The sequence below is a fragment of the Lissotriton vulgaris genome, chromosome 11 (assembly GCF_964263255.1).
Source record: "Lissotriton vulgaris chromosome 11, aLisVul1.2, whole genome shotgun sequence".
NCBI lineage: Eukaryota > Metazoa > Chordata > Amphibia > Caudata > Salamandridae > Lissotriton > Lissotriton vulgaris.
Window position 1 is genome coordinate 872,778,679 of NC_141699.1, and position 25,862 is coordinate 872,804,540.

A 25,862-nucleotide genomic window follows, 5' to 3' on the forward strand; every position below is an offset into this window, starting at 1 on the left:
CAGTGAGTGTGGATTTACGACGGAAGTGGCTTTCTCTAGGGGCGGCCACATCATGATATTCAGACAGCACAGATTTAAATTGTTGGGCTAACAGAGGGCCTTCAGCGGTGGCTCTAAATTCTTATGGTCTTTCTCCAACATGGATAGATGATCCCTGAGTGAGCGCATCACTCCCATCCCACTCTTAGAAGGGCACACCCCTCTTATGGTGACCTTAAAGGCCTCCCAAACTGTGCCAACCAGCTGCACTTTTCCTTCATTAAATTCAAAGAACTCGGAGATGTCCTGCCCAAGCCCGCCTTAAATTGGTGGTCTAGCAGCATGAGTGGGAAGAGGCACCAATTAGCGCCTAAAGGGGCTTGTGTGGGGGTGGACAGTATAAGCATAATGAGAGAATGAAAGAGAGGAAGTTGAACTAGACCTCTCCAAACGGGAGGATTTGCCAAGTGGCAGTCTCAGAGACAAGCTGCAGGAAAAACCTACTACATTGCAGGGCTGAGCCATCTCAGGGCCTGAAGATTGTTGATGCGTGCCCAGGCCATGTACATGGACTCTCGCCCAGTCCAACTTATGGTGAAGCAATGCAGGACGAAAAAGCCAAGTGTGCCTCTTCAGGGTCACAGGCAGGATGGTTACGTTAAAATTCTGATACTTGTTGAGGAGTGGTGAAGAAATTATCCTTGCTATGCGCTGTGATCTGAAGTCGAGCTGGGTAAAGGATAGTGAAGGGGGTGGCAGCCTGTCAGAGCTTTTGTTTGACCAGAATGAATTTACAGCGTGCCACTTGAACCAACACCATAAAGTCTGGGAACAGATTTATGAACAGAGTGATTCATTCCTATTAAAATTCAGAGTGTGTTTCTCCGAAGCCATCCGAAGAGCAGTGTCGAAATCGTGGAAATTGAGGAGAAGGGCAACAATCAGGTGCGCTGGGGCCCCTGGCTGAGGTTGAACATTCAAGGTACAATGCGCACGCTTCAAGATGAGAAGATTCAAAAAAGAATCCGCTTCAAATAGGGTTATTAGTAATTTCTCCACATAGTCCTCTAATTTACCAATTTTTGTGAGGTCAGGCACTCCTAAAATGTGAAGATCATTGCGGCAGAAGCGCGCTTCCAACCTCTAATTTTTAGCAGCTATCACCTTTGAAGACTTACTCCACAGGAAGACAGAGTGTCATTGACCATTGAGATGTGCTGCTCGGCCTCCTGAAGGCGACCATCATATTTATCTACTTTGAGAGTAATGGCGTCCATCCTGGTACTCATGGAATCCATTGTGGTTTCAACTGAAGTCTGGCTTACTTGTATCGCCAGCAGCAGGATCTTCACATCTGCCAAGCCCAATGCTCCTCGGGAAATGGGCCAGCCACATCAAGCGCCTCAGACCCAGCCTCAACCACCCTCTAGGTCCGGTGGGAGTCATAGTATAGTTTGGACAGACTTACCAATTGAGACGTTATCTGCACCGCAGGAGAAGGCTTTGTCAGAGAAAGGTGTTGTGCAAGAACCTGCAAGAAGCATGGCACACCACTGCCATCAGACCAAGAGTCACAGTTCAGCATTAATAACGACCAGGTATGGTAGGACTGGGCCCCACCTCGCCCCCATGTTTAAACCAGTTGTAGGAGGGCACAAGCAGACCCTTGCCCCAGAAGGAGAACAGCACACAAGGTTTTCAGGTCAAATGTGAGTCTAACGCCGTAACCAGCTCGGCCCGCACTCTTCAGGGAGCTGGCACACTCCCATGAGTCTCGAGGCCGGCGATGCTGTTTAGAAGTTCAGGCCTTCTGTAACCTGATGGTACAGTGCTGGTAGTGATGGAAAGCGGCAGAGGCAGCGTGAGGCCACTGCAGCCCAGACGGACTTATCACATGTGTACAGCCTCTCCAGGTGGGCCTGGGTGGTGTACTGCACTCACCATAGAAGAAGGCTGAACCGCAGTCCACTCTCCGCCCGATCGCTCCAACCGCTTTTTTTTTCGGGGGGAGTGGCATCCTCGGCTGCCATGTGTGTCCATTTTGAGCACCACCTCTTTGGTGCCTCCCCATCCCATCTGTTTAATTCACAGGAAAATGTAATTTCTTGCTTCACATTCCTTACTGCTTAACATTTTTTTGTAAATGTATATAGCACACACTAGGTCCAGGGACAATAGAGCACTTTGGGCCACATGTAGGTAAATTCAATTTTGCGAGCCCTTAATAGCGATTTTTACCGAATCGCTCTTAAGGACTCGCAAAATTGAATGTAGGTAGGAATCGCAAAAATATTTGCGATTCCTTAATATTCCTTGATTGCGAATCGCAAATTGAGATTTGCAATCAAGGAATATCATCCCATTCATTCCTATGGGCCAAGGGGCCTAAAGGAATGAATGGGATTTGCGCCCGCAATTTGCGAGTAACCAAGAAGAACTCGCAAATTGCGGGAGCAATTTCAAGGGTGCAAGGGTTCCAAAAGGACACCCTGTTGCACCCCTGAAATGTGCATGTGTGCACATGTGGAGCACTTACTTACTTTACTTTTGTTTACATTATTTTGTATTAGGCGCCTTGACGCCTTCGAGCTTAGTTGCGCATTACAAGACTCTTTTCATTTCATTTCATTTCACATGCCCTAAGGGCATGAATGTGTGCCACACGGCACTTTAAAAATAGCAAAAAAGTGCTTTTTCTAAAGGAAATCGCTAAGTACCACCAACTTGAAGTTGGTGGTAATTAGCGATTCCTTAAGGCTAAAGTGCACTTTCTTTTGTGATACTTAAATTGCATTTAAGGAATAGCAATTTGCAATTCCTTAAATGCAATCACAAAATAAGGAGTCACAATTTTTGCGATTCCTTATTTTGCGAGTAGGTTTAATCTTACCTACAGTGCTCAAAGCCAAGGGCAAAGGCTGAAATTCTGTGAATTTCAGCGTTTGCGGTCGCTATTTGGCTTCCTACATCTGGCCCTTTGTGCTTTACGTGAGTATCAGATTACATTAAAATCTTTTTTTTACTTATCTTTTAGGCAAATACATTAAGAGACTTTCTCAGAATCGCTGAATTCTGAGCTGATGTCAGCACTGGAACCGGGCGATACATTATCGCCGCTTTAATCGGCAGGAAACTGCCGCTAAAGCGGCGATAATGGCCTTGATAATATGCCCTTGTGAATTCCCATAGAAGCCCAGGTTAACACCAGAACCTGGGCTTCTATGGGAATTTCACAAGGGCATATTATCAAGCCCATTATCGCCGCTTTAGCGGCAGTTTCCTGCCGATAAAAGCGGCAATAATGTATCGCTCTTTCTTAATAATATGGCTCCTGGTTCACCAGATCCAAGGTCGGACGCTCTGGCCAGTAAATCATCTCTCCTCCCCTTGTTTCTTTCAATAATATTACATCATCTTACATGCAAACAAAGACACCAGAAGTGAACATGTAACTGATGTTCAGTGTCTAGTCCAGTATTCTTCGTGTGTGAAACATTAACATGTATTTATGTGTGCTGTCTTCCTGCCTGATTTATCCCTTTCTTATTGTAGGCCATACGGCTACCCACGGTAACTACGGTGGAGGTACCACAAGGATATGAATGGAAGGACATTACTACCTTTCTGATGAAGAACTACGACATTGAAATCGCAGGCGGCTTGGGACCATCTGCAGGAAAGGTAGGAAAGATGGAAAGAATGAAGGGGATCATGAAAACCATTGAGAAAGGAGATAGGATTGCATAGGGTATGAGGTACACATGAACAATCCTGAGACATTATCCAGCCACGCACTTTCATAATCACATGGCACATTCATAAGTACATGTCTCTGGGACTACCTCATGAAAGAGCGAAACTTTGTAAGGTGCATGCATGACTCAAGTCCTCATACCTCACACTGTCTGTCTTGCAGACCTTTTCTCATCTCAGTTTCCTTGATATAGATTTATTTTTCTTACTACGAACTTCAGGATAGCTTGTCTGGTAGCCCAAAGTTTCCCCATTGTTTAAAATGGACCATGCAGTAGATGAGAAAGCCGTTCTCACATTCTCTGATGAGGAGGTTAGAAAGGGTATCCTGGGACTGTCTAAAAATAAAGCTCCAGACAAAGACTGGATACCACCCAACCTCTTTGTGCAAGATATGAAGATTTGGACCCCAATCTTGACCACCCTTATCACCTTGGCAGTGATGGATGCTCCCCCTTCCTCATGGGAAACGTCCATCATTGTTCCTGTTGTCAATAAGGGGAGAGGTACAGTACCCACTGTTACAGGCCCATCTTGTTGCTTGGCTCGGTGGTCAAGGTGGTGGGGCATATTCTGTTGGAGAGGCTACCTAATTAGGCTGATTTTAACAATGTTTTATCCGAGGTCCAGTATGGATTTTGTTCTGGGTGGTCAACATTAGATCAATGCCTGAACTTATACTTAGTCCTTAGTAAATACACCATTGCTTGTCCCGGTTCCATCCACCTGGCATTCATAGATCTCTCATCAGTATTTGATAGTGTCAATAGATCCAAGCTCTGGCAAATCATGCATTCTATGGGGTGGACCGGGATATTGTTTTATTTTTGAGAGCTCTCCATGTAAATGTAAATGTATTTGAGCTTATATAGCGCACAGCTACCCACAAAGGGTTTCCCGGCGCTTGCTTAGGGAACCCGTCCTGGTATTCCCCTGTGAGATAACCCCGGCAGGGTATCCACAAGGTGAAAGCCAGGCATCCCGCCGCGAGGGGCCGTTGTGGAGATTAAGCAAGCTATTGCCCAGAGTCGCAGAGTGTGAACCCGTGACTCGAGAAGGCACCAGAGCGAGAATTATCGAGTCCGTGGAATTTTTGAGCCCAAGACCCGCCGAGGCAGGGAAATGAACCCTGGTCCAGGGCCGATTTCAGCTTCCGGGTCTGCCGCCTCTAACCCCTGAGCCACACTTCTCCATAGAGATACTGGGGCTGCTGTACCCTATTCCAAAGATATAAAGGGTACACAAGGTTTTAAAAACCAAGACGGGTGCTCTTTCTTTTTAATCTATATATTAAAGTTTTGGCTGATCTTAAGGTAGATTGCCCACAGGTGGAGAAGCATTGCCTACTAGTCTTATTATACGCAGATGATGCGGTTTTAATGAGGAAAACTGCGTGGGGTCTCTTTGTTTGACTCCTTCATCCACTTCATGGATGAGTTAGATCTCTCAGTAAATTACAAAAAATCGTATGTGATGGTCGTTGGCACACCCTCCACTAAATCATCAACTTCCAAAGTTGGGCCTTTTCCTGTGCAAAAGACTAGTGAATTTTCCTATCTAGGCTTGTTGTTCGACTCCTCCCTGAGTTGGCATCCTTTGGTTAATAGGAAGAGAGAGGATTTTGTTAGGGCAAATGCTGCTGTTTTTAACTTTGCATCATGTTTGGGCAGCCGACCCAATGGGGCTATCTTACAGATTTACAGGGCTAAGTGTATCTCCGGAGTAGCAAATGGAAGTGAGATCTGGGCATACATTAACTTGGATGAGCTGCAAACAGCTGAGAACGCTTTTCTGAGACGCTTTCTATGTGTTCCACAAAGTGCCCCCACATTTGTGGAACACAAAGAAATAGGAGTGGCATATTTATCTGATATTTTATCCCTTCACCCACTTTCTCTTTGGGTGAGTTTTTGGTCCCGATCTGGAAAACAATTGCAAAAAGAACAATTTATGGAAAAATGCAGAACAATGTCATACATTCACTCCAGTACAGAGATCTGGGCCTAAATCCATTGTTTTTGTGCTCACCATGCCATTCCAGTTTGAACCCAGCCATATGCAAATCAGTCTTGACCCTGTGCTCAATGGGAACAGTCTAGCCCTAACTGCCAGGTCAGGTCCTCCCTGGACTGGAAACAAAGTTACAAAGTCTTGTAATTTATAAACAAATGATTTATAATGGAAAAAAGGATTTCTTCTCAAACCGCATCAGTCTTGTAGGGAATTCGGCCAAGGACATTTTTAATATAGTGTCTGACTTGGCTTCCCCTTGTCCGAAAAAAGTTAAGTCAACACAGGAATTATGTGAGGGTCTTGCCTTGTTTTTTGAGAAAAAGGTTGATGTTATTTTTTAAGCCTTTCAACACCCAAGTGTGATGGGGATGGGGGCATATTTGGAAGGATGTATGTCATTACGACGCAGTGTTTACACCGCGCTACCATTACAACGCAGTTATCACAACGCAAGTCGTTATAACGACTTGCGCTGTAGGTGCTGGATTTAGGAATAGAATAATTTACTATTCCAACTCCAGCCTACCTAACAGTAGGGAAGGTGTTGGAATAGTAAATTATACTATTCCTTAGTATATAGCGCCATCCAGCGCAACTCGTTGTAACGACTTGCGCTGTGATGGCTGCGTCGTAATGGTAGCGCGGTGTAAAGCCTGCGTTATAATGGCTGTCTCCCTATTTGGAAGAAAGTACCAACACAGCTACCCCACTAGCTGTTTTTGATACATTTGAGCCACTTTCTACGGTTGAAACAGAGAAGCTCTTGGTGACAGCTAGGTCAGGCTACCCCTATGATCCCTTCCCGGTATCTGTAACCAAACGGGCTTCGGGTCCGGTTTCATGCTCACTTAGCTCCTTATTCTGCTCAATGTTTGAGGTAGAGGATTTCCCTAAATGGTGGAAGATTGCCTCAATTCTCCCCCTACTGAAAAAAAACCCAACCTGGATCCTAAAGATCCTAATAATTTCCCCCCAATATCTTGCCTTCTGTTACCAGCTAAATTGGTTGAAAAAGCTTATGAATGGACAACTCACATCTTTTTTAGGCAAGACAAAAGGCTTAGATCCATCCCAATATGGATTTTGAGAGGGCCACAGTACAGAGTCCGCTCTTATTAAATCCACCAAAGAGATTAGACACGTTTTGTATAGGTGAGGTGAGGCCGCTTTGATTATGTTAGATCTGTCAGCGTCCTTTGACACGGTCCATCATGATTTACTGATGGACCGGTTGTCAACATGCGGGGTCCAGGGTATGGCCTGGAAGTTGATAAAATCCTTCCTAACGGATAGGTCTCAAATTGTGGCTTTGGATGAATTTTGTTCCAGACCCTTTTCCTTGCCCTGCGGAGTCCCACAGGGGTCCTCCCTCAGCCCCATACTTTTACATATTTATGTCTCTTCTTTGGCATCCCTAATTGGTTCCTACGGTTTTAACCTTACCTCCTACACAGACAATTCTCAAATTTCGGTCGCTCTGCATCCTGATCAGAAAGAAAGCATAGACAGTGGATTTCACGACTGTTTTAATGCAGTAGGGAAGTGGATGGCGCAAAACTTTTTAAAACGTAACTCATTTAAAAAAATATATATATTTTTTAAATATTTTTATTGGTATTAACTGGTGCATTATAAAAGACATTTCAAATAATTTAGCATAAACATACAGTATACAAGGCTACAAATAATTTATCATGAACATACATTAAACAAGGCTTCCACCCGGCATTGAATCTGTACAGATAATGGCTAATAAAAAACCCAAAAGGAATTAACAATTTCAGACCGGGAATAAATACACAATTGATGATAAAAGGCATTAAAAATAGTAATAAAATCCATTTATAGGAGCCTAGCCCAGCTGGGGATACAAAAGTAGGACAGGTATGCAGCATCCTGCTTCACAATCTTGCCTCCCTCCACTTTGTGATAGGAGCCCATAGGCGTCTTCCCATCTCCCATTTTTTTGCACACTTCAATTCATATAGGCTAGACTCTATATTATGTATACCCAGTAATCTAGAGAGCCACATCTGGAAGGAAGGAGCCGTGGCATCTTTCCAGCCTGCCGATAGTAGGATCCGAAGTACCGCAACTGACAAAAAGACCAAAGCTTCCTGGTCCTTTCCCAGATTCAGCTTAGAGTCATTGCCCAATAGCATCAGGGTAGGGGATAGATCCATCTTATGACCTAGCAGCCCCTCCCAAAATTTCTCTAAAACATATGCAATAAGTCTGCTTGGCATGCGTTGCATCTGGGGCACTTATCGTCTTCTCTGACCCGCTACGCAAAACTTTTTGCCGGCGTGTAAAACAAGTTGAACACCGTTTTATAGTGCTAGGCCCGCAAATTAGAAGCCCGGAATAGCTTTTTGTTCAAGCATATGGCAAGATCCAGGTCTACATCGGGGTTACCCAGTTTTGTGGCCCAAGTACATTTAGTTTTCTCTAAGCCGTCTTGGATCCTCATTATAAAGCAGTTATACACTATTTTTATCTTCTTACACCCGTAACTCTACCAAGGGAAGATCTACAGGAGGTGGCATCTTTGGTCTTAGAGCCTTCAGAGTTCCGGCAATTTGGCCGTATAATAGCCAATGGTTAGATGGGATACCAAACCTGCATTGTAAGACATTAAACCCCAACATCCTCCCTCCTTCCATGATATCCCCTAGAGTCTTGACTCCCAATCCCTTCCATACCTTGAGATTCCTATCCATTCCCAGCTGGGGGAAAAAACTAGAGTTACACAGATGTAAATATGAATTTAGCTTCGGAGCATTAAAACTTCAGGATGGATTTCCAGATCAACCAGGCCCCATAGAGAGTCTTAAGTCGAGCCTTCTTATAGAATCTCCGATCAACTTCACACAGCAGTAAGCCTATTGCTTTTTTCCCCAACAACATCTCGAACATAGATGGTGGGTTCTGCAGATCGGGGTTTCCCTCCTCTGAATCCCCCTCAGAATGAAAAAGGACAGACAATTGTATCAAAAGGCAGGAATAGTGATAAAACCTTAAATTTGGGAGTGCCATCCTACCCCTTTCCCTAGGAAGTGACATAAGGCTGGTGGAACGCGTGACTTTGCCATACTGCCAAATAAATCTTATAAAAACAGATTACAAATTTTTCATTATCTTTTCTTCAATAAATAGAGGTATGGCCCCAAACAGGTACAGCACTTTGGGAAACATTAACATTTTTAATACATTTACCCTCCCTATCAAGGAAAGATGCAGCACATCTATTCTTTTTAGCTCAGCTTCTATCGACTTGATAAGAGGGGGATAGTTTTCCTCTACAATTCTGTCCACTGAAGCATTCATTTTCACCCCTAAATAGGTAGCAGAATCTACGAATCTTGGATCCGTTTTAGCAATATTTTTAGAGCAGATTATCTGTGTTTTTGACTCGTTTAAAAGGTATCCAGAACGGCAGCCGAAGACCTTTGCCATCTGTGTCAGAACTGGTAGCGCCTGCTGGGTATTGGTAGTGATGACCTCCAGGTCATCGGCATATGCCAAAATTTTGTTCTCATGGCCATTACATACAACCGGACTTATCCTATGGCATCCTAATATTTCCTGAATGAGGTGATCAATATAAGGAGAGAAGAGGATAGGGGAACAGGGACATCCTTGAGGTGTCCCTATTTTAATGTCAAATTTGTCCGATCTCTCGCCCATGACCACTACTCGCGCTACCGGGTGTATGTACATTGCTTTGAGGGCTCTAATGATTTTTTCACCAAACCCTCTCCCTGCTAGAATACCCCAGAGAAAGCTCCAAACAACGCGATCAAATGCTTTCTCCGCGTCGAGCAGGATCATGGCCATCTCTCCCCCAGTGGCAGCCTGGGCGTCAAACAAGGCTATTGCTCTGCTGGTATGATCAGTCGTACCGCAGCCAGGGACGAACCCGTGCTGCCAAGGGGAGACAAGACTACCAATGATCCTGCCCAACCTTTTGGCCCATATTTTTGAGTACAACTTAGTGTCCGCGTTGCTCAACGAAATTGGGCGATAAGACCCTGGTTTCTCGCTAGGCTTTCCCTTCTTATGGAAGATTATTATATTGGTTTCCTTCCATGACTCGGGGACCACCCCTGAACACAAAACCCCATTGAATAAATCCACAAGCAGCGGGGTGATCTCGACTTCGATAGACTTATAAACCTCCAGGGGGATCCCATCTGGGCCTGATGCTTTCCCTGATGCTAATTCCCGTAATGCAGCTATAACCTCACTCCCAGAAATGTCTCTATCCAGTTCTTCTCTTGCAGCCTCATCCAGCCGGGGCCCCTGATCCAAACACTCTTCCCCCTGGTTCTATTGCAATCTTCATCATCATAGAGCCTTTGATAAAAGTTCTCAAAGACCTTTAATATATCCTTGGCCTCAGTGTGTTCTTTCCCTTACTCTTCAATACAGGAGATTAGATTCTTGGTTTTTTCCTGTCTTAGTTTTAAAGCTAAGGCTCTACCTGCTTGCTCCCCTGTTTCATAACGTTTGGCCCTTGACGTTTGAAAATCACCAATCGCCTTCTGAGTTACCTCTTTCTGATGCACAGCTTTGACTGTCAGCAATACGCTTTTGGCTTTCACTACTATCTCCCCCAGAGAAAATATCCTTTATGTGTCGTTCTCCTGCGGTGGCTAGTTTACCCATTAGTTTAAAACTTAACTCAAGTAAGACAGAGGTCATTTTATTTGGAAATGACCCTAATTTCTGGGCCCCAAGTTGGTGGCCAGATACTTTTGGCACCCTCCTACTAGGAACGTAAAGAATCTGGGAGTAATTATTGATAATAAGCTCAATTTTAGTGATCATATAAATGCTGTGGCCTCAATCATTTTTTACACTCTGAGAATGATTAAGAAAATTCTACACTTCCTGCCGGCAGACAATAGGCGGACAGTAGTCACTGCACTTATCATGTCTAGGTTAGACTACTGTAATGGGCTCTACCTAAACTTGCAAAAACGATCCTTGAATAAGCTGAAACTGCTGCAAAATGCTGCCGCTGGATTGCTTACAAATACTCCCAAATGTAAGCCTATTTCTAATTAACTAAAAAAAATCCACTGGCTGCCTGTGAGGAAAAGGGTGCATTTTAAGGCCCTGTGTACAGTGTACATGGCTCTGCTGGGGACTGGCCCAGAATATCTTAAGCAGCGGCTGCAATGGTACCAACCTATAAGAACACTGCACTCCCTGGGGGCAAAGTTGGTATCAGTATCAGCCACAAAAAAAGCTTCATGGGGCGGAAGAAGCTTTATAGCTTGTGCAGCAAGAGCCTGGAACAATCTCTCCTTTTACTTGAGAAACTCCACGGATTTGTTAACTTTTAGGAAGCAATTGAAAACCTGGCTTTTTAACCTATAATAGGTGTCTTTATCTTAACGCCCAGAGGAAAGCAGTCAGCGCCAGGGCACCCTTGGGTAACCAGTCGCGCTCTAGAAATACCAGTAACATAACATAACAAACATCCTAGGACCGGTTTCGGGGTTTCATCCCTCTTCAGCCAGGATAGCTTGACTACAGTGCCATGGAGAGCACGGAACCCATGTCTGGGCATACCCGTTCCTTTCAGTGTGACAAATGCAAAAAGAACAATTGATGGAAAAAATGCAGGACAATGTCATACATTCACCCCAGTACAGAGATCTGGGCCTAAATCCATTGTTTTTTTGCTCACCAAGCCCTTCCAGTTTGAACCCAGCCATATGCAAATCAGTCTTGAGCCTGCACCCAATGGGAACAGTCCAGCCCAAACTGCCAGGCCAGGTCCTAAGTTTGCAGGGTATGCCCAGACGTGGGCCTCTTGCTCGCTTAGCCACTGGATTCGTTTGTTTGTTTGTAAAGCTTTTATTTCGACATATTAGTCATAAAGCCATAAAAACATTTAAAATACATTCACGTGCGTAGTTACAAAAAAATAACATGATTATCAGAAAGTGCAATAAGTACATATTTGGTATTCCAGGACAACATCAGGGGAAATGTGCAATTTATATAAAGATACAATGCAAATTCATTGTGTAGAATATAACATACAGAGTACAATGTGCTACCAGTTAGAAATCAATTACAGAACCGGATTAAAAAGGGAAACCTATGTACATTATATAAATAATTAAAATGCCAGTAATTAAAAAACTTATTTTAACTTGTTAATAAATTTCAAAAATTCCTTATGGGGTTTAGTGCTATGTTTTAACCCCCAGTTTCTTTCTAATCAAGCAGACACTGAGGAGGTACCTACTGACTCCAAAAGCTACCATCTGAGAGGTTGTGGATTTAAGTATCCTCTCTGCCTCTTTGTAAGTTCTTAAGCCCAGATTATTACAAAGTGGTTTGATCCATTTTGTGCGTTGGTGTTTGTACACCGGACAGAAGAAGAGGATATGGGCCTCATCTTCTTTATGATTAAGATCACACAATTTACAGTTGTACAAAACATTCCCCGTGGTTTTTCCCCAGCGGCAGGTATTTGCATTTATTTGTAAAACGCCGTACCTGTATTGTAAGTATACAGTTTTGGCCAGAGGTGGCTCAATTTCGTCCATAAACTGTTCGAACATGGGAATGTCCTTAAATTGCAGAAACCTCTGGGCTAGGGAGCCAGTACCATGTTCATATAAATATGCATTATTAACGACGTAGGACCAAAAGGCAGCTTTTACCTGTTCTTTACAATTAGTTGGCAGTACAAGTGGGTTAATCCAAAAGTGTGAAAGACCTATTTTTGTGAACCAAGTGGATATATGTCTCAGCCATTTGATTGAATTAAATTTATCCAGTTCCATAATATCCAATAAGCCACTTCTATAGTCAGTAAGTTCCGGGGTAGACCATAATCTTACCCAGTAAAGAAGAGGCCTTAAACAACATAAAAAGTCTGTACGTTTTACATTAATGTCCAAGTAGACAGGCACTAGGGGCGTTCTTAAGGGTAATCTTAGTAGTCGCCTAAAGAACGCGTTCTCATCAATGTCAAAGGTCTTGTTCGAGTATGGCCCCCAAATCTCAGCCCCGTATAGGGCTGCGGATTGTGCTTTGGCTTTGAATACTTGCATAGCAGGAATAATAGCTTTAGAAGCACTCCCTCCATGAATCTTTAAAATAGGAAGTGAGCTGTGTTTGAATGTCAGCCTGCTTTTTTCTAGTTGTGTTTTCCAGGACATTTTACTATCAAGCCTGATACCCAGGTAATCAAAAAATTCCACATACTATAGTTTAGTGTTTTTTAGGGCCAAGTTCTTCTTGAAGGTTTTTGGGGGATTAATGGCCATATACTTAGTTTTTGATGAATTGATTTCTAGCCCCTTTACTTAACAGTAACCATTGAATTGGTTTATTAAGTTTTGTAGTCCTAGTTTGCGATATTAGGATGGTGTCATCGGCAAATAACAGTGCTGTAATTGCCTCATTGCATAGTTTCGGGGAATCGTGATCACATTGTGCCAGGTAAGGGGGGATGTCATTCACAAATAAGGAAAAGAGGGTGGGGGCCAGCACGCACCCTTGTCGTACCCCTCTTTTTACTGGTATGGCCTGGGTAAGTTCACCATTTCTTCCCCACCTCACTTTTGCAAAATTGTCTGTGTGAAGCTTTATAAGATTTAATAACAATTCACCCGGGACACCCATATTCCTCAAAGAGTCCCAAAGTAAGGGACGTGGAACAAGATCAAACGCTGCACGTAGATCCATAAATGCTACGTAAAGGCTACCCTTCTTTATTTGTACATATTTCCAACAGATGCACATAAACCTGTACACCTGGTCCACAGTGCTTGTCTTAATTCTAAACCCTGCTTGATATTTGGAGAGGATTTTAAATTCCTCTATCCAGTCTAAAAGACGATTTAAAATATGCCTGGCAAATTTTTTTTGTAAAATATCAATTAAACTAATCGGTCTGTAATTGGCTGGATTATAGCGATCCCCTTTTTTATAAATGGTAACTATTTCCGCCCCCTTCCACGTTTCGGGGATTGGGGTCCCTGCCAATATTGAGTTACACAGAAAATGTATATAGGGGCACCATACTTCGTTATTGTGTGTAAATAAATCCCCAGGCAATTTATCAAGGCCTGGTGCCTTACCCGCCTTAATTGCCTTTATTGCACGTAGGGTCTCTTCGGCACTAAATTGGGAAAAGTTAGTACACGAGGGCAAAACAGTTTCTGGGTTATTTGGGCCTAGGAACACTTCTGCCGATTCATACAACTTTACAAAATGGTCATACCAAATGTTCTCATCAAGGAAAAAGTCCCTATTGGAGCGACCCGTTTTATTATTTTTTGATATCAAACTCCAAAAGGTGCTTTGATCGTGCTTCCTAGCAGCATTTAAGAGATCTTCCCAGATCGAATTATCCTATTCCCTTTTTGCACTAGAGAGGAGTCTTTTGTATTCGTACCTACACTCTCTTACCCTCATCTGATCCTTTGATTTAACAGCATTGATTAAGTTACTTGTCGCTAGGCGACACTGTTTATTGTACCATGGTGTCTCTAGTTCGAGTTGCCTACTTGTGTTACTTTTCTCATTGCTACATGTTTTACTCAGGAGGGGAATTAATAATTCTACCAAATGGTAGTGCATTTTGAGAACTTCCTGGGAACCCAAGCTCAAATTATTGTATAAAGGGATCGTATCTGCGAAGGTGTTATAAATATCCACGAGTATTTCTTTTTTTGCTAGTATATGTGGCCACTTTATAGCTCTTCTGTTGTTAGAGAACTCGACTTCTTCCACCTCCCTGGTAGGTTCCATTTCCCCTAGTGAAGTCAGAAATGGATTGGAAAGTAGCCCTAGTTGCAAAGGGAAGTGGTCGCTTTCGGGCCTATTCACAACTTTAAAAGCCAACAATAAGTGCCACAAATTGGTTGCGATGACGGGTGAGACGGCAGCCCTGAGTGCAGGTTCGAGGCGGGGAGCCGCGAGTAAAGCAACATTTACTGCGTGAAGAGTACCCGCGCTGTTTTCACCTAAGGGGGATTTAACACGGCCCCAATGGCGTTTTTTGGCCAGGTCGCACATTTTTGCCCTGACCCTTATCATGGAGACTGCCCGTGATAGTTGTATGTTATATATATTTTTTCACACTTTGAACCTCACAGTAGGGTGCGCCTTAGCGCACGCATACCACTGGGGGTCTAATTTTAGGTCCTGACGAATGCTGAGCGAATGGCAGTATAACAGCAGAAACATGTTGACCAGTATTTTTGTTTAATTATTAAGGACATTTGGTTTCGTAACACAGAACCTAACTGTCCGCTCACTTGTTTTTAACAAATACAGGTTGGTCATTATTAAAACAGGTATAAAGACTACAACCTAGTAATTTTTTTTTAAAATTGCCCCTATTATCACCACACTTTGATTTAGGCACTTTTTGCATCCACCACATCCTGCTCCGCTGTAAAACAGGCGTTGTAGCACGCTGGGGAGGTATTAGATCGCCCCAGCGGGGACCCCGTGATGAAGCATGTCACCAGCTAGTGGTGAGTGAGGGTCCTTCTACAACAGGGAGATCCCTGTCCTGTTTTACAAAGTGGGATACAGGTACCCAGTTGTAGTCACAACCCGACTGGTTAGGTGGGTGCCACCCCTGTGAGACACATATGTTTGTATTGTTCTTTTCAAGACATATGGTGTTTTGTGGTTTATTATTTGAGTTTGAACACTGTGCTTTGCACTCCTTCGTTGTTGTTACAGATTTGACCAGGGGCATAGGAGTGTTGTCTTAAGCCCTTTCTCTCTTGTTGTTACAGTACAAATTGGTTGTAATCAGCATAAAGTCAATTAGTGATTTGGATATCCCCTTGCTGTATGTATAATTCGCAGGTTTATTGGGGTCGAGACGACCATTACATGCCCTTAGATCATTAGACACAGTTAATTCGAAAATCTGCATGACTGCCACTGAACTTTTAACTGGTTTTGCACTATCTAAAGAAGGAATGTCACGAGCCCTGTCTTCATTTTCTAGTAAATTTTCAAGCCCCGACACAGGTTTGAATTGGCAGTTAAAATCCCCACCTATAATAACTTGGGAATTTAATTCTAAAGTGCCCAGGTACAAACTTAACTGTTCTACAACCATAGATTCCTTGTTGTGGGGGTTGGACCTGTTGTAAATATTTATAAGGTAAACATCCCCCATTTCCTTCTTGGTCACCTTTACCCCAAGCAAATCATTAGAACCAAAAAACAATGGTGAGACAACAACATTCAGGGATATTCTGATCCAAATTATTAAGCCCCCTGATGGTCTACCTCTTGTAGATGCAATTGCCCCACAGTGGAATGCTTTATAACTAAGTCTGTGAACCATATTGATTGCCCAAGTTTCTTGTAAGAGTATGATATCATGCTCTTCCATGAAAGAACTCCAGACCCTGTCACCCAGATTTCTTAATAACCCTGCAATGTTCCATGACAAGATTTTTATCTCTCGTTTCGAATTGCATTGTACTAAACTACTGGGGTGTTCATTATGTACATTTGGTGTTTCCCCCCCTTTCAAATTGTCCCGAAGCCCACTACTAGACACTAGATCTTGGACCTCCGTGCGTGCTGGTAATGGCATATTTTTTTTTTTGTAAAATTTTTATTTTATTTTTTGAGTTACACATGAAAACAAACAGGACTAGAGCCCCAAGGCGCCATCAGTACCCCCGCACACGGGGCGCAGTAAGAAGCAACAGAGCATACAGCATATACCAACAATTGTACCGCAAGTCCAGAGCGATAGATGCTGGCTCAGCGAGTGTATTACAATAAAAGTCTTCAATGTTCCATAAGGAGAGCATGAGAGCACAGCGTGAAACCTCCGGAAGGTCATGCGCCTATTCAGTATGAGGGCAACCGGCCCAGCAATGCGCTCCTCAGGGGGCCCCTGAACCCGAAACAGAAGGAACCAAACCCCCCCCCCCCTTCCCACAACCCCCACCCTCCCCCATGGTGGCGAGCCAACAAACACTCCAGCTGGTCCGCCGACATTCACTCTAGACTTGAAAGAGGTGAAGTGACCGAATAGAGGCCGGGCAGACGGCCGAGGGCAAACCTTTAGACAGAAACTCTACTAGGGGGGCCCCATTGATAACGAAAGTTCTTGAAGTTACCCAAGTAGATGTCAGCCATTCTCTCTAGACTCAGATATCTCCACAGTCGAGCGTGCCACAAAGAGATCGCCGGGGCTCCCCTCTGCTTCCAAGCAGCAGCCAGAGTAAGTTTGGCAGCTCCCAGGCAGAGCCACAAGATCCTCTTATCCGCCCGGGTTTGATAGTTCAAGTCGGGATCCCGCAGGCCTAACAAGACGGAAGCGATGGAATCCTCAATGGGATAACTCAGAATGTCCCTGATATGCGAGAGGATTTCCTCCCAATAGGGCCGAATCACTGGGCAGTCCCACCAGATGTGGCGAAAGTCACCCAGGAGTCCACAACTCTCCAACACCTGTCGGATGTAGCCGGGTATATGCGATGAAGTCTAGCCGGGCAAAGATACCAAAGCGTAAGGGTCTTAAGGTGTGCCTCCCGTAACTGCAGGGAGTGGTTAAACGTAGTGACATCCCTCCATAAAGCCGTCCATTTGGTATCGTAGATTTCTCTCCCCACCATATCTTCCCATTGTCCCATATACCGCGGCCTCGGGGCTACAGCAGATTGGAGCAGGAGGCGGTATAAAAAGGAGTGGCCGTCCGGGAGAGAAAGGCCTCGAATGGCGAGGGGGGTCTCGTAGCCGCGTCACGCACCCCAGGCGATGTGGCCCAGTGGAGCATCTGAAGGTGGCGAAATCGCTCAGCTTGCGAAACTCCATAGTCCCTCATGCAGTTGGCAAAGGAGAGGGGGTCTTGCCCATGAAACAGGTGTGTCAATGCCCTGCAACCCCCCCTCCCTCCAGGCGTCAAAGGCTCCATCTTGGAGTGCCGGAGCAAAGGCAGGATTAAAATGGATGGGCGTAAAGGGAGAGGGGAAGGTCGTCCAGCGGTCATCCGAGGCGAGCGTGTCCCACACCTTCAGCGTTGTACCTGTCGGAGTGCTGATATACGCGTTGAGAGGTCTGTCCCTCTTAGGCTTCCACGCTAGGTCCCATACCGACCTGCCAGCCACACTCCGGTCCATATGGAGCCAGTGCTTTTCAGATGTTTGCTGCGACCACTCCACCAACACCCTCAACTGAGCCGCTTTGTAATAGAGTTGCAGGTCTGGGAGGCCCACTCCTCCTTCCGTCCGCTGCCGTTGCAAAACCGCAAAAGAGAGACGAGCCCGTCCCCCTTGCCATATAAACCGCATTATTTGCGTCTTGAGGCGCCGAAAAAAGTCGTTGTCCAGTGGTATGGGCAGCACCTGAAACAAGTTCAGAAACTTAGGAAGGAGAACCATCTTCACTGAGTGGATTCGCCCCAGCCAGGACAGAAATTTAGGTTTCCACCTATCCAATTCTGCCCGTGTTTTAGCCAAGAGCGGGGGGAAATTGGCCGAAAATAATTTGCCCACCGTCGGGGTCAGATGGACCCCCAGGTAGACTATCGAATTGACGGCCCAAGCCAGGGGCGTCAGCGGCCGAACCCTTTCCACCTCCGCCTGCGACAGAGTGAGGTTCAGGACGTAGGACTTACCATAGTTAACCCTAAAGCCGGCCACCGCTTCAAACTGCAACAGAGCCTCCCTAATGCAAGGTAAGGAACGCTCCGGGTCTACCACCGAGAAAAGAATGTCATCCGCGAAGAGCGTGATTTTATGTTGCTCTCCTGTAAACGGGATGTGCAGTAAGATCAACCACGGGTGCCCTCTTTAAGTATTCTCTAACAGTACTAACAGTCGCTATTCCAACCTGTGTGGTTTTGGCTGATTCAGTTACAGGGGACATTACACAAGATCTTACACATGATCCAACACATATGTCCCGTGAGCGATCACTGGATAGGGGGGAAAAGTTTTCCCCGACTTCGGACTCTCCTTGTCATCGACCCCACCATGACCAATTTGTGTCCACTCCCATATTCTGTAGTTGCATTCTGCCACCTGGTGTAGGGGGATCAAAGAACGAGTACCTCCTACTCATCATGCCCGCATTTGGTGGGCCTCTATTGCCTGATGTTAGTTGCTCTGGATAAAAGTAGCTAAGGTCACAGGTTCCGATTCCTAAGTGTCCTCTCCGTTGGTTTTGGCCGCACACAAGGTGGGCTACCGAAGGGTCTTTAAAGTTCACCAGAATACAGTCCCCCCTTATGTCCTTTGGCCTGGTGCCCAGCCAATTGACTCTTCGAACATGTATAACCTGACAGTTAATAGTATATGGGAGAGGTCTGTTTTCTCTTAACCAATATAAGGTCTTATTTTTAAGTTCATCATAGGACTCCCTCTTATCAGGTTTCAGGGGAGGGACGCCTGTGAGCACTACCACGTACGGTTGGCATCCGGGTTGAAGGTCGGCATTTGGAGCTTGTTTTGGCACTAATTTGCCTAAATTGCAATCAGCTACCTGGTCTTTAGTGTTAGGAACACAATTTGTGATACAAGTGGAGGTTCCTATCCTTTCATCAATTCTCAATGGCGCTAACGTTTGAGAAGTGACAGACACTGTATTAGTTGTTACTGTAACCTTTTTTCCTTTACGTGGCGCAGGTTTTGGGGGGACAGCAGTATGAGTTCCTCCATTATTTGACTGCACCCCAGAAGGAGCTGCTTGCGATCCCCCCGGTACAGCATTATCCTTTTTCCGGTCCATCACCTTATCTTTTCTTGGTGGTCGAGTTTGTTCCGGTGGTTTGGGAATTGTCGAACTTAATACTCCCCTTGTTATGTCGGCTCCAATCTTTGAATGTAGTTTGACCAATGGTTTTAGTGCAAAGAAATTATCAAGTGAAGCTTGTTCGAATTTATCCAAACGCTCTGAAAGCCCTTTCAGTCTTTCAATCACGGGTAAAATCAAGGTTGACATTAAGTGTTGGATCTGTTCCATCAAAGGATTGTCTGCAAGTGGATCCTTTGGGCAGTTGTCCAGTGCAATGACCGGTGGGGGACTAGCTGGAGCATTTGCAGGGTTACCCTCTTGCCGGTCACTTACTTCTACCCCTGCGTTCTTGATCTCAAACCCTGTAGGTTTGCAAGGGACACCCCCGTTCATTTGATTTCTTCGTATTCTTTTAAGGGCCTTTAGTCTGTAGCCCTTGCGTGGGGTGACTATTCTCTTCCTTTTTAGTGCTACACAACTTGCCTTTACCGGGGAGGCCAGTGAATCTTGTCGTATCGGTGCTTCATGAATCGTTATCACTGGCAGGGTAGGTGAGTCTACTACTGTTGTGGCTGGATAGTTCGATGTTACAACAGTACTGCTTGGACTCCTGTTTATTGTCCCTGGATCTGGGATCATATCGAGAAGTCCATTATCTACCCCTGGATCAGCAATACAGGGCTGCGTACTACTAACTGTTGTGGAAAGTAGGGGTTCTGCTGGGATAGTGTTAGTTGGAGATATTGCCTGTACCAGTGTTCCCAGGGAAGATCGCTTGTGTGCAAGATATTCCCGCGATAGTCTTCGCTCAGCTAAAATAATTTCCTTCTCCACAACAGAAACAGCACGAGTTACGAAATTGTCCATAGTGCCTATTGTGGAGTGTCACCCTCGGCTTGAACACCTACCAGAACGGGTAGCCATTGGGGTATAGGCAGACATAAGGATATTACTGCAAAATACTCAGTTGCTATGTAGTGTAATGTCAATATCAATATTTTACCTGTGTAGTTGTTAGGGGGGTGGCCCGTCCCGGCCCCTGCTGGCCCCGGACGGCCACAGACGGCCCGCCCTTTGCCCCAAGGCGGGCCCTCACCAGAATTTATAGGTGAGAGGCGGTTGTGGGCGGGGCACGCAGGGGGGCGCTGACCGGATGTTGCTTGGTCGCGCAGGGACTCCTGGGAGAGTGAGTCCCTGCCGCGCTACTCCCCTGCAGCCTCTCAGCACCACAGTTGGTCAGTACACACGGCAAACGGGCAGCAGTCAGCGTTGGTGGGCGGTCCTCCCCACAAAGCGGCTCCCGCAAAGCGGGAGCGGCGAGAAGTTGGCAGTAAGGGACAAAGCAGCAAAGTATCCCCACGGCGTCTAAGCGTTCCACAGAGGGTCACTGGATTCAAGCTAGCCAGGCTAATGAGAGCTGATAGCCCGCAGCCGGTCCCAGGATGCTTGTTTCTGGTTCAGGGAAGACATGGCTTGGCAGTTCGGGCTGGACAGTTCCCATGAGGTACAGAGTCAAGACTGATTTGCATATAGCTGTGTCTGAACTGGGGTGGCAAAGTGAACTAAAGAACAATGATTGATTCAATCCAGATCTGTGACTGGAGGTGAGTGCCTGAAAAGTTTCAGCACTATGTCCATCATCTCCTTGTGTTTGCTTCGTTCACCCTAAGTTGGCTGGGTATGCCCAGACGTGGGTCCCTTGCTCACTTTGCCACTGGATTCAAGCTAGCCTGGCTGATGAGGGCTGTTAGCCCGAAACCGGTCCCAGGATGCTTATTTACGGTCCAGGGAATACATGGCTTGGCATATAGCTGTGCCTGAACTGGGGTGGCAAAATGAGCTAAAGAATGATGATGGATTCAACCCAGATCTGTGACTGGGGGTGAGTGTGTAGGAAAGTAGTATCTGCTTCTTATGGTTACCCCCACTTTTTTGCTGATGTCACACTGTTTTTGGCCTACTCTGACTGGGATCCCGCTATCGAGGAAGCCAGTCTATCTGCTTTCTCCTGCAAACTGATATGCATGTACTTTAGGTACAATCCAGATTGGATTCTTGGGTACCCTTATCAGTCCCAAATATATATAGTACACCAAGTACACAGGGCATAGGTACCCCAGAGGCCTCCCATGGGCTGAGGCATGCATTGTGCCACCCCTGAGAGGCAATCCAAAGTGACACAACCAGCCGGCTACAGCAGACTGTGTAAGCTGGTGCTTACACCATTTACTTAAGATATAGGTTCACTATATCTTTCTACATCACTACACTTAAATACCTATCAGTCAATCCTATGGCAGGCCTTAACAATCCTGAAGGCAGGGTGCTGGGTTTTACTTGAGAGGGTTCCCCTGCATGAGCAGAGCCCCTCTTCAGCCTTCGGAGACCATTCTCCAGGGTTGTCTGTGATGCAGCCAGACATTTATGTTTAAGTGCATCATAACCTTGCGGTAAATGCTAACTTTAAAACTGCTGCTTAGAAACATGTTGTGTTTGGTGTCAAACACCATGGAATTGGCGGGAAGGTATAATTCCACGCTTCTGAAAGGCCATATGTGGGTCACCGGTATACCCGGTATCAGCTTTCTCGACCTGGGCAGCACAAAATGGATGCAGCCATCCACAGATACAATTCTGCTCTCCTGCTGCTGAGCTAAGCTCGAGCTGGGGAAGGCATGACAATAGGCATCCTGTCACAGGGAGGTGTAACCACCTCCCAGACAGGATTTAGTGTATTGGGGCTGAGTGGATGCACTCTTAGAGTGCCAGAAATTCTGCACTGGGGGCACATTTGGTGTCCATGTGCATAGTCCAGCTCAAACCAGTTCCGGGAGCCATTTGCTCCTGCTCTGATGCGAAACTGGACAACGGACATGGGTGTAGCCACCCCTCTGTCCTGCCCCTCCTATAGGGCCACAAAATCTGTCCAACCCCTACCCATGGGTATAAAGTGGGTTACCTGATCACAGGACTTCAGATTATACGTAGCCAAGATTCTGCTAAGAAGAAACCAAGTACTTTGACTGCCTGCGCGACGCTGGACGACTGAAGAATCCCCCTTGGAGTAAAGGAGTTACTCCCCTGCAAAAGCAGGCACCTAAACGCAACTGACCAGTTTGCTTCTCCTGCGTTCCTGAGGACTCCGAAGATTTCAGCAACACAGGAGGTGGGTGCCCGGAGGTTCCTGAGGTCAATCTTCCCTCTCAGCGATTCTGAGACCAGTATCCCTCATGGGAAACCGCGCAACCTGAACCCCTGTGCACAGCGTACTTTTGCAAGTGCATGTGCTTAGTGATGATTCCTAAGCCTGTGCTTTAGACTCTGTGTGGTCCTGACCCCGAGCAGTATTTGCACTAAAGATTTTCAGCCTCCACTCCACTAGTGTCCTGTGGGCTGGTGCTTTGCAGACTTGCTTGAGGTCTCCTCACGATCCCTGGTCCATTGGCATGTGGGTCCTGGCAAGGGTCGCCTTGCTAATTCTTGGGCTTACCTGGTTGCTCCAGATGTTCCCTGACTCTCCATTGCTTGGAGAGTCCCCTGGATCTTGCTGGTCCACATCGTAACCTGTTTCCTCTGACCGCGTGGGCTTTTTGGTGCTCCAGCTGGACATCGACCCCTCAGCTCTCGACATCCTTCGTGGGACAGCTCACCTTCCGACTTTGGTTGTCCTCAACGTCTCCTTGTCCCCGTGGTTGCAAAGTCAAGCGACCGTTTTTCACTTCTGAAGCACTCAACATCGGTAGGCATTCGGCTACCGAGCCCCTGGTCACCTGAAGTGTCCCCTCTGCTTTCAGGTTCTTCTCACCTCAAATCCAGACTTGGATTCCACCGGACATTCTTCACCCTTCTGGCAGCAGGACTTGCAGCTCTCCATTGAAAATGACGAAGGTTTCCGACACCACTTGACCCCTAGGCACCGGCTCCTCTGGGACAGGTAATATGGGTACTTCGGTACTCGCTGGTGGGTTGGCCTTAGAACCTCCTAAGTTCCAAAGGGTCTGCTCGAAGTCCTCTTAGAAGTGTCTTTCACTTGTGTAAATTTCCAACCGCGACTTTTCCCATAGAGTTGTACGGAGCATGCATCCGTGTTTTCTCACTGCACCCGTCCTCTGTGGGCTCCCTGTGTCACTCCTCTGTGTGGCTCCTTGGGGTCCCGTGCAATTCTACATGCTCTAGGCACTGTGTCTATTGAAGTCGTCATTGTTATAACCATTTCTTTAGTAGATGGATCGGTCTCCCCTGGAGCCTGCTGTGTATTTTGCTATTTACAAATGTTCTATTGATCTAGTATTGGGTGCTTTGTGCCGTAGTCTTGTGTAGAGACTAGTAGAGAGTGTCATATTATTAAATACATATTTTTATATAAACACTGTGTGGTTCTCCTTTCATTTAATCATTTAGGAGGTGATATTCTGGTAAAACAAGCTGCTTTACATTCCTTCAAGGTTAAGCCTGAAAGCTGCTCTCCATAGCTACCACTAGGATAGCTTTGAATAAGGTTATCTTTGACCTCAGACATCATAATGGTTGTGTGGCCTGGTACAAGGTGCCCACTTTAACTAGTGGACAGCATATACCAACCCACCTTCTCACAGAGTGTCTGAAAAGTTTCAGGGCTCTGTTCATCATCTCCTTGTGTTTGCTTTGTTTGCCCTAAGTTGACAGGGTATACCCAGACGTGGGTCCCTTGCTCATTTTGCCACTGGGTTCAAGCTAGCCTGGCTGATGAGGGCTGTTAGCCCAAAACAGGTCCCAGTATGCTTGTTTCTGGTCCAGGGAAGACATGGCTTGGCCGTTTGGGCTGGACTGTTCCCATTAGGCATAGGGTCAAGACTGATTTGCATATAGCTGTGTCTGAACTGGGATGGCAAAGTGAGCTAAAGAACAATGATGGATTCAACCCAGATCTGTGACTGGGGGTGAGTGTCTGAAAAAAATCTATGTCTTTATCGCACAGTCTTTTTCCCTGCAGAGAATCACAACACGGTCTTTACAATGACCGCGTTTGATTCCGCATACCATTACTCCGCAAGTCGGAACAACAACTTTCGGAGGGGGGGCACTGGATGTTTGACTAGTATAATTTACTATTCCAACTCCAGTGTGTGCGGACAGTAGGAAAGGTGTTGGATTTTAAATCCAACACCCCCCCTCTCCGCAAGTCGTTGTTCCAACTTGGGAAGTAATGATATGCAGAATCACAACGCGGTCGTTGTAACGACCGCGTTGTGATTCCCTGTGGGTAAAAAGTTTCGTGGTAAACGTTGTTTAGTGTCTGAAAAGTGTCAGCGTTCCGTCCATCATCTCCTTGTGTTTGCTGAAAAACAATTGAGCAAGGACATTACAAAAGATTAATTTTATCAAATGGGGGTGGAGGAAGTTACTGATCCATTCAGCTTCCTAGGCTTAAGTATTAATAATCAGAGGGGGAAGGATCACCAGTCCTGCATAACCAGGGTATGCAGGTTTATGATTAGTGTGTCCCAAATAAAAAACCCTCATGCACGTGTTGGAAAGATCGAGGTAGCGGTATATCTTGTTTCTCCGCTCTTCATACACGTGTGTGCATAATCATTGGGTTGATTGGTTATGCAGCCTCCACCGGAGGTTCTTACCCATGGTTAAAAGCAGTAGTGATAAGTGATGTGACAGTGCAGAAAACAGGATTAAAATATCCAGACAGCCAGATTCTATGTTTTATTCAGTCTGGATTCGGGATAACCCGTTCGATGAAAAAAATTGTGCGTTTAGTGAATTTATTAGGAATTCAAATGCACGTATTCTGGTAATTAAAAGTGGTCGACATGTTTCAGCCCTTATTGCCTAGGTAGGTCTATCAGGCTTTCTTCAGGACCAAGGTGAGATTGCCTCTCAGGGGTGGCACAGTGCATGCCTCAGCCCATGGGAGGCCTCTGGGGTACCTATGCCCTGGGTACTTGGTGTACTATATATATTTGGGACTGATAAGGATACCCAAGAATCCAATCTGGATTGTACCTAAAGTACATGCATATCAGTTTGCAGGAGAATATCTATTTTGATATACAGAGTGCTTTTAGAATGGATTTTATTTTGGCTGTGTTATTTTATATCTGTACTGCTTCTATGGTTTTTAACCTTTAAACCGAATACAGCTTACATTGATTGATTGATATTGACCATGCCTTAATACATGTTTCCAGTAATATAGGGAGCCCATTTGATTATTGCAAGTGACTAGAAAGTTCTGCAGTTATCACCTCCCTAAAGTAATTGTGTTCTAATGGGATGCATGCTATTCGTCTGTTTTGCAATGGACACATTTCATTTTTTTAAGAACCAAGCATACTTTTTTAGTTCTGGCATGATAACACAGCTGTTGC

At 45.5% G+C, this 25,862-nt stretch overlaps 1 protein-coding gene across 1 annotated transcript in view; it reads left to right on the plus strand.

Annotated features, from left to right (window-relative positions):
• AGXT (alanine--glyoxylate aminotransferase) overlaps positions 1-25,862 on the plus strand; it is a 465,350-nt gene that overhangs the window by 406,993 nt on the left and 32,495 nt on the right. The window contains exon 10 of the mRNA XM_086944021.1: positions 3,532-3,660. Within this exon, the coding sequence (XP_086800147.1) occupies positions 3,532-3,660 (129 nt within the window). The remainder of the gene's footprint in view (positions 1-3,531; positions 3,661-25,862) is intronic.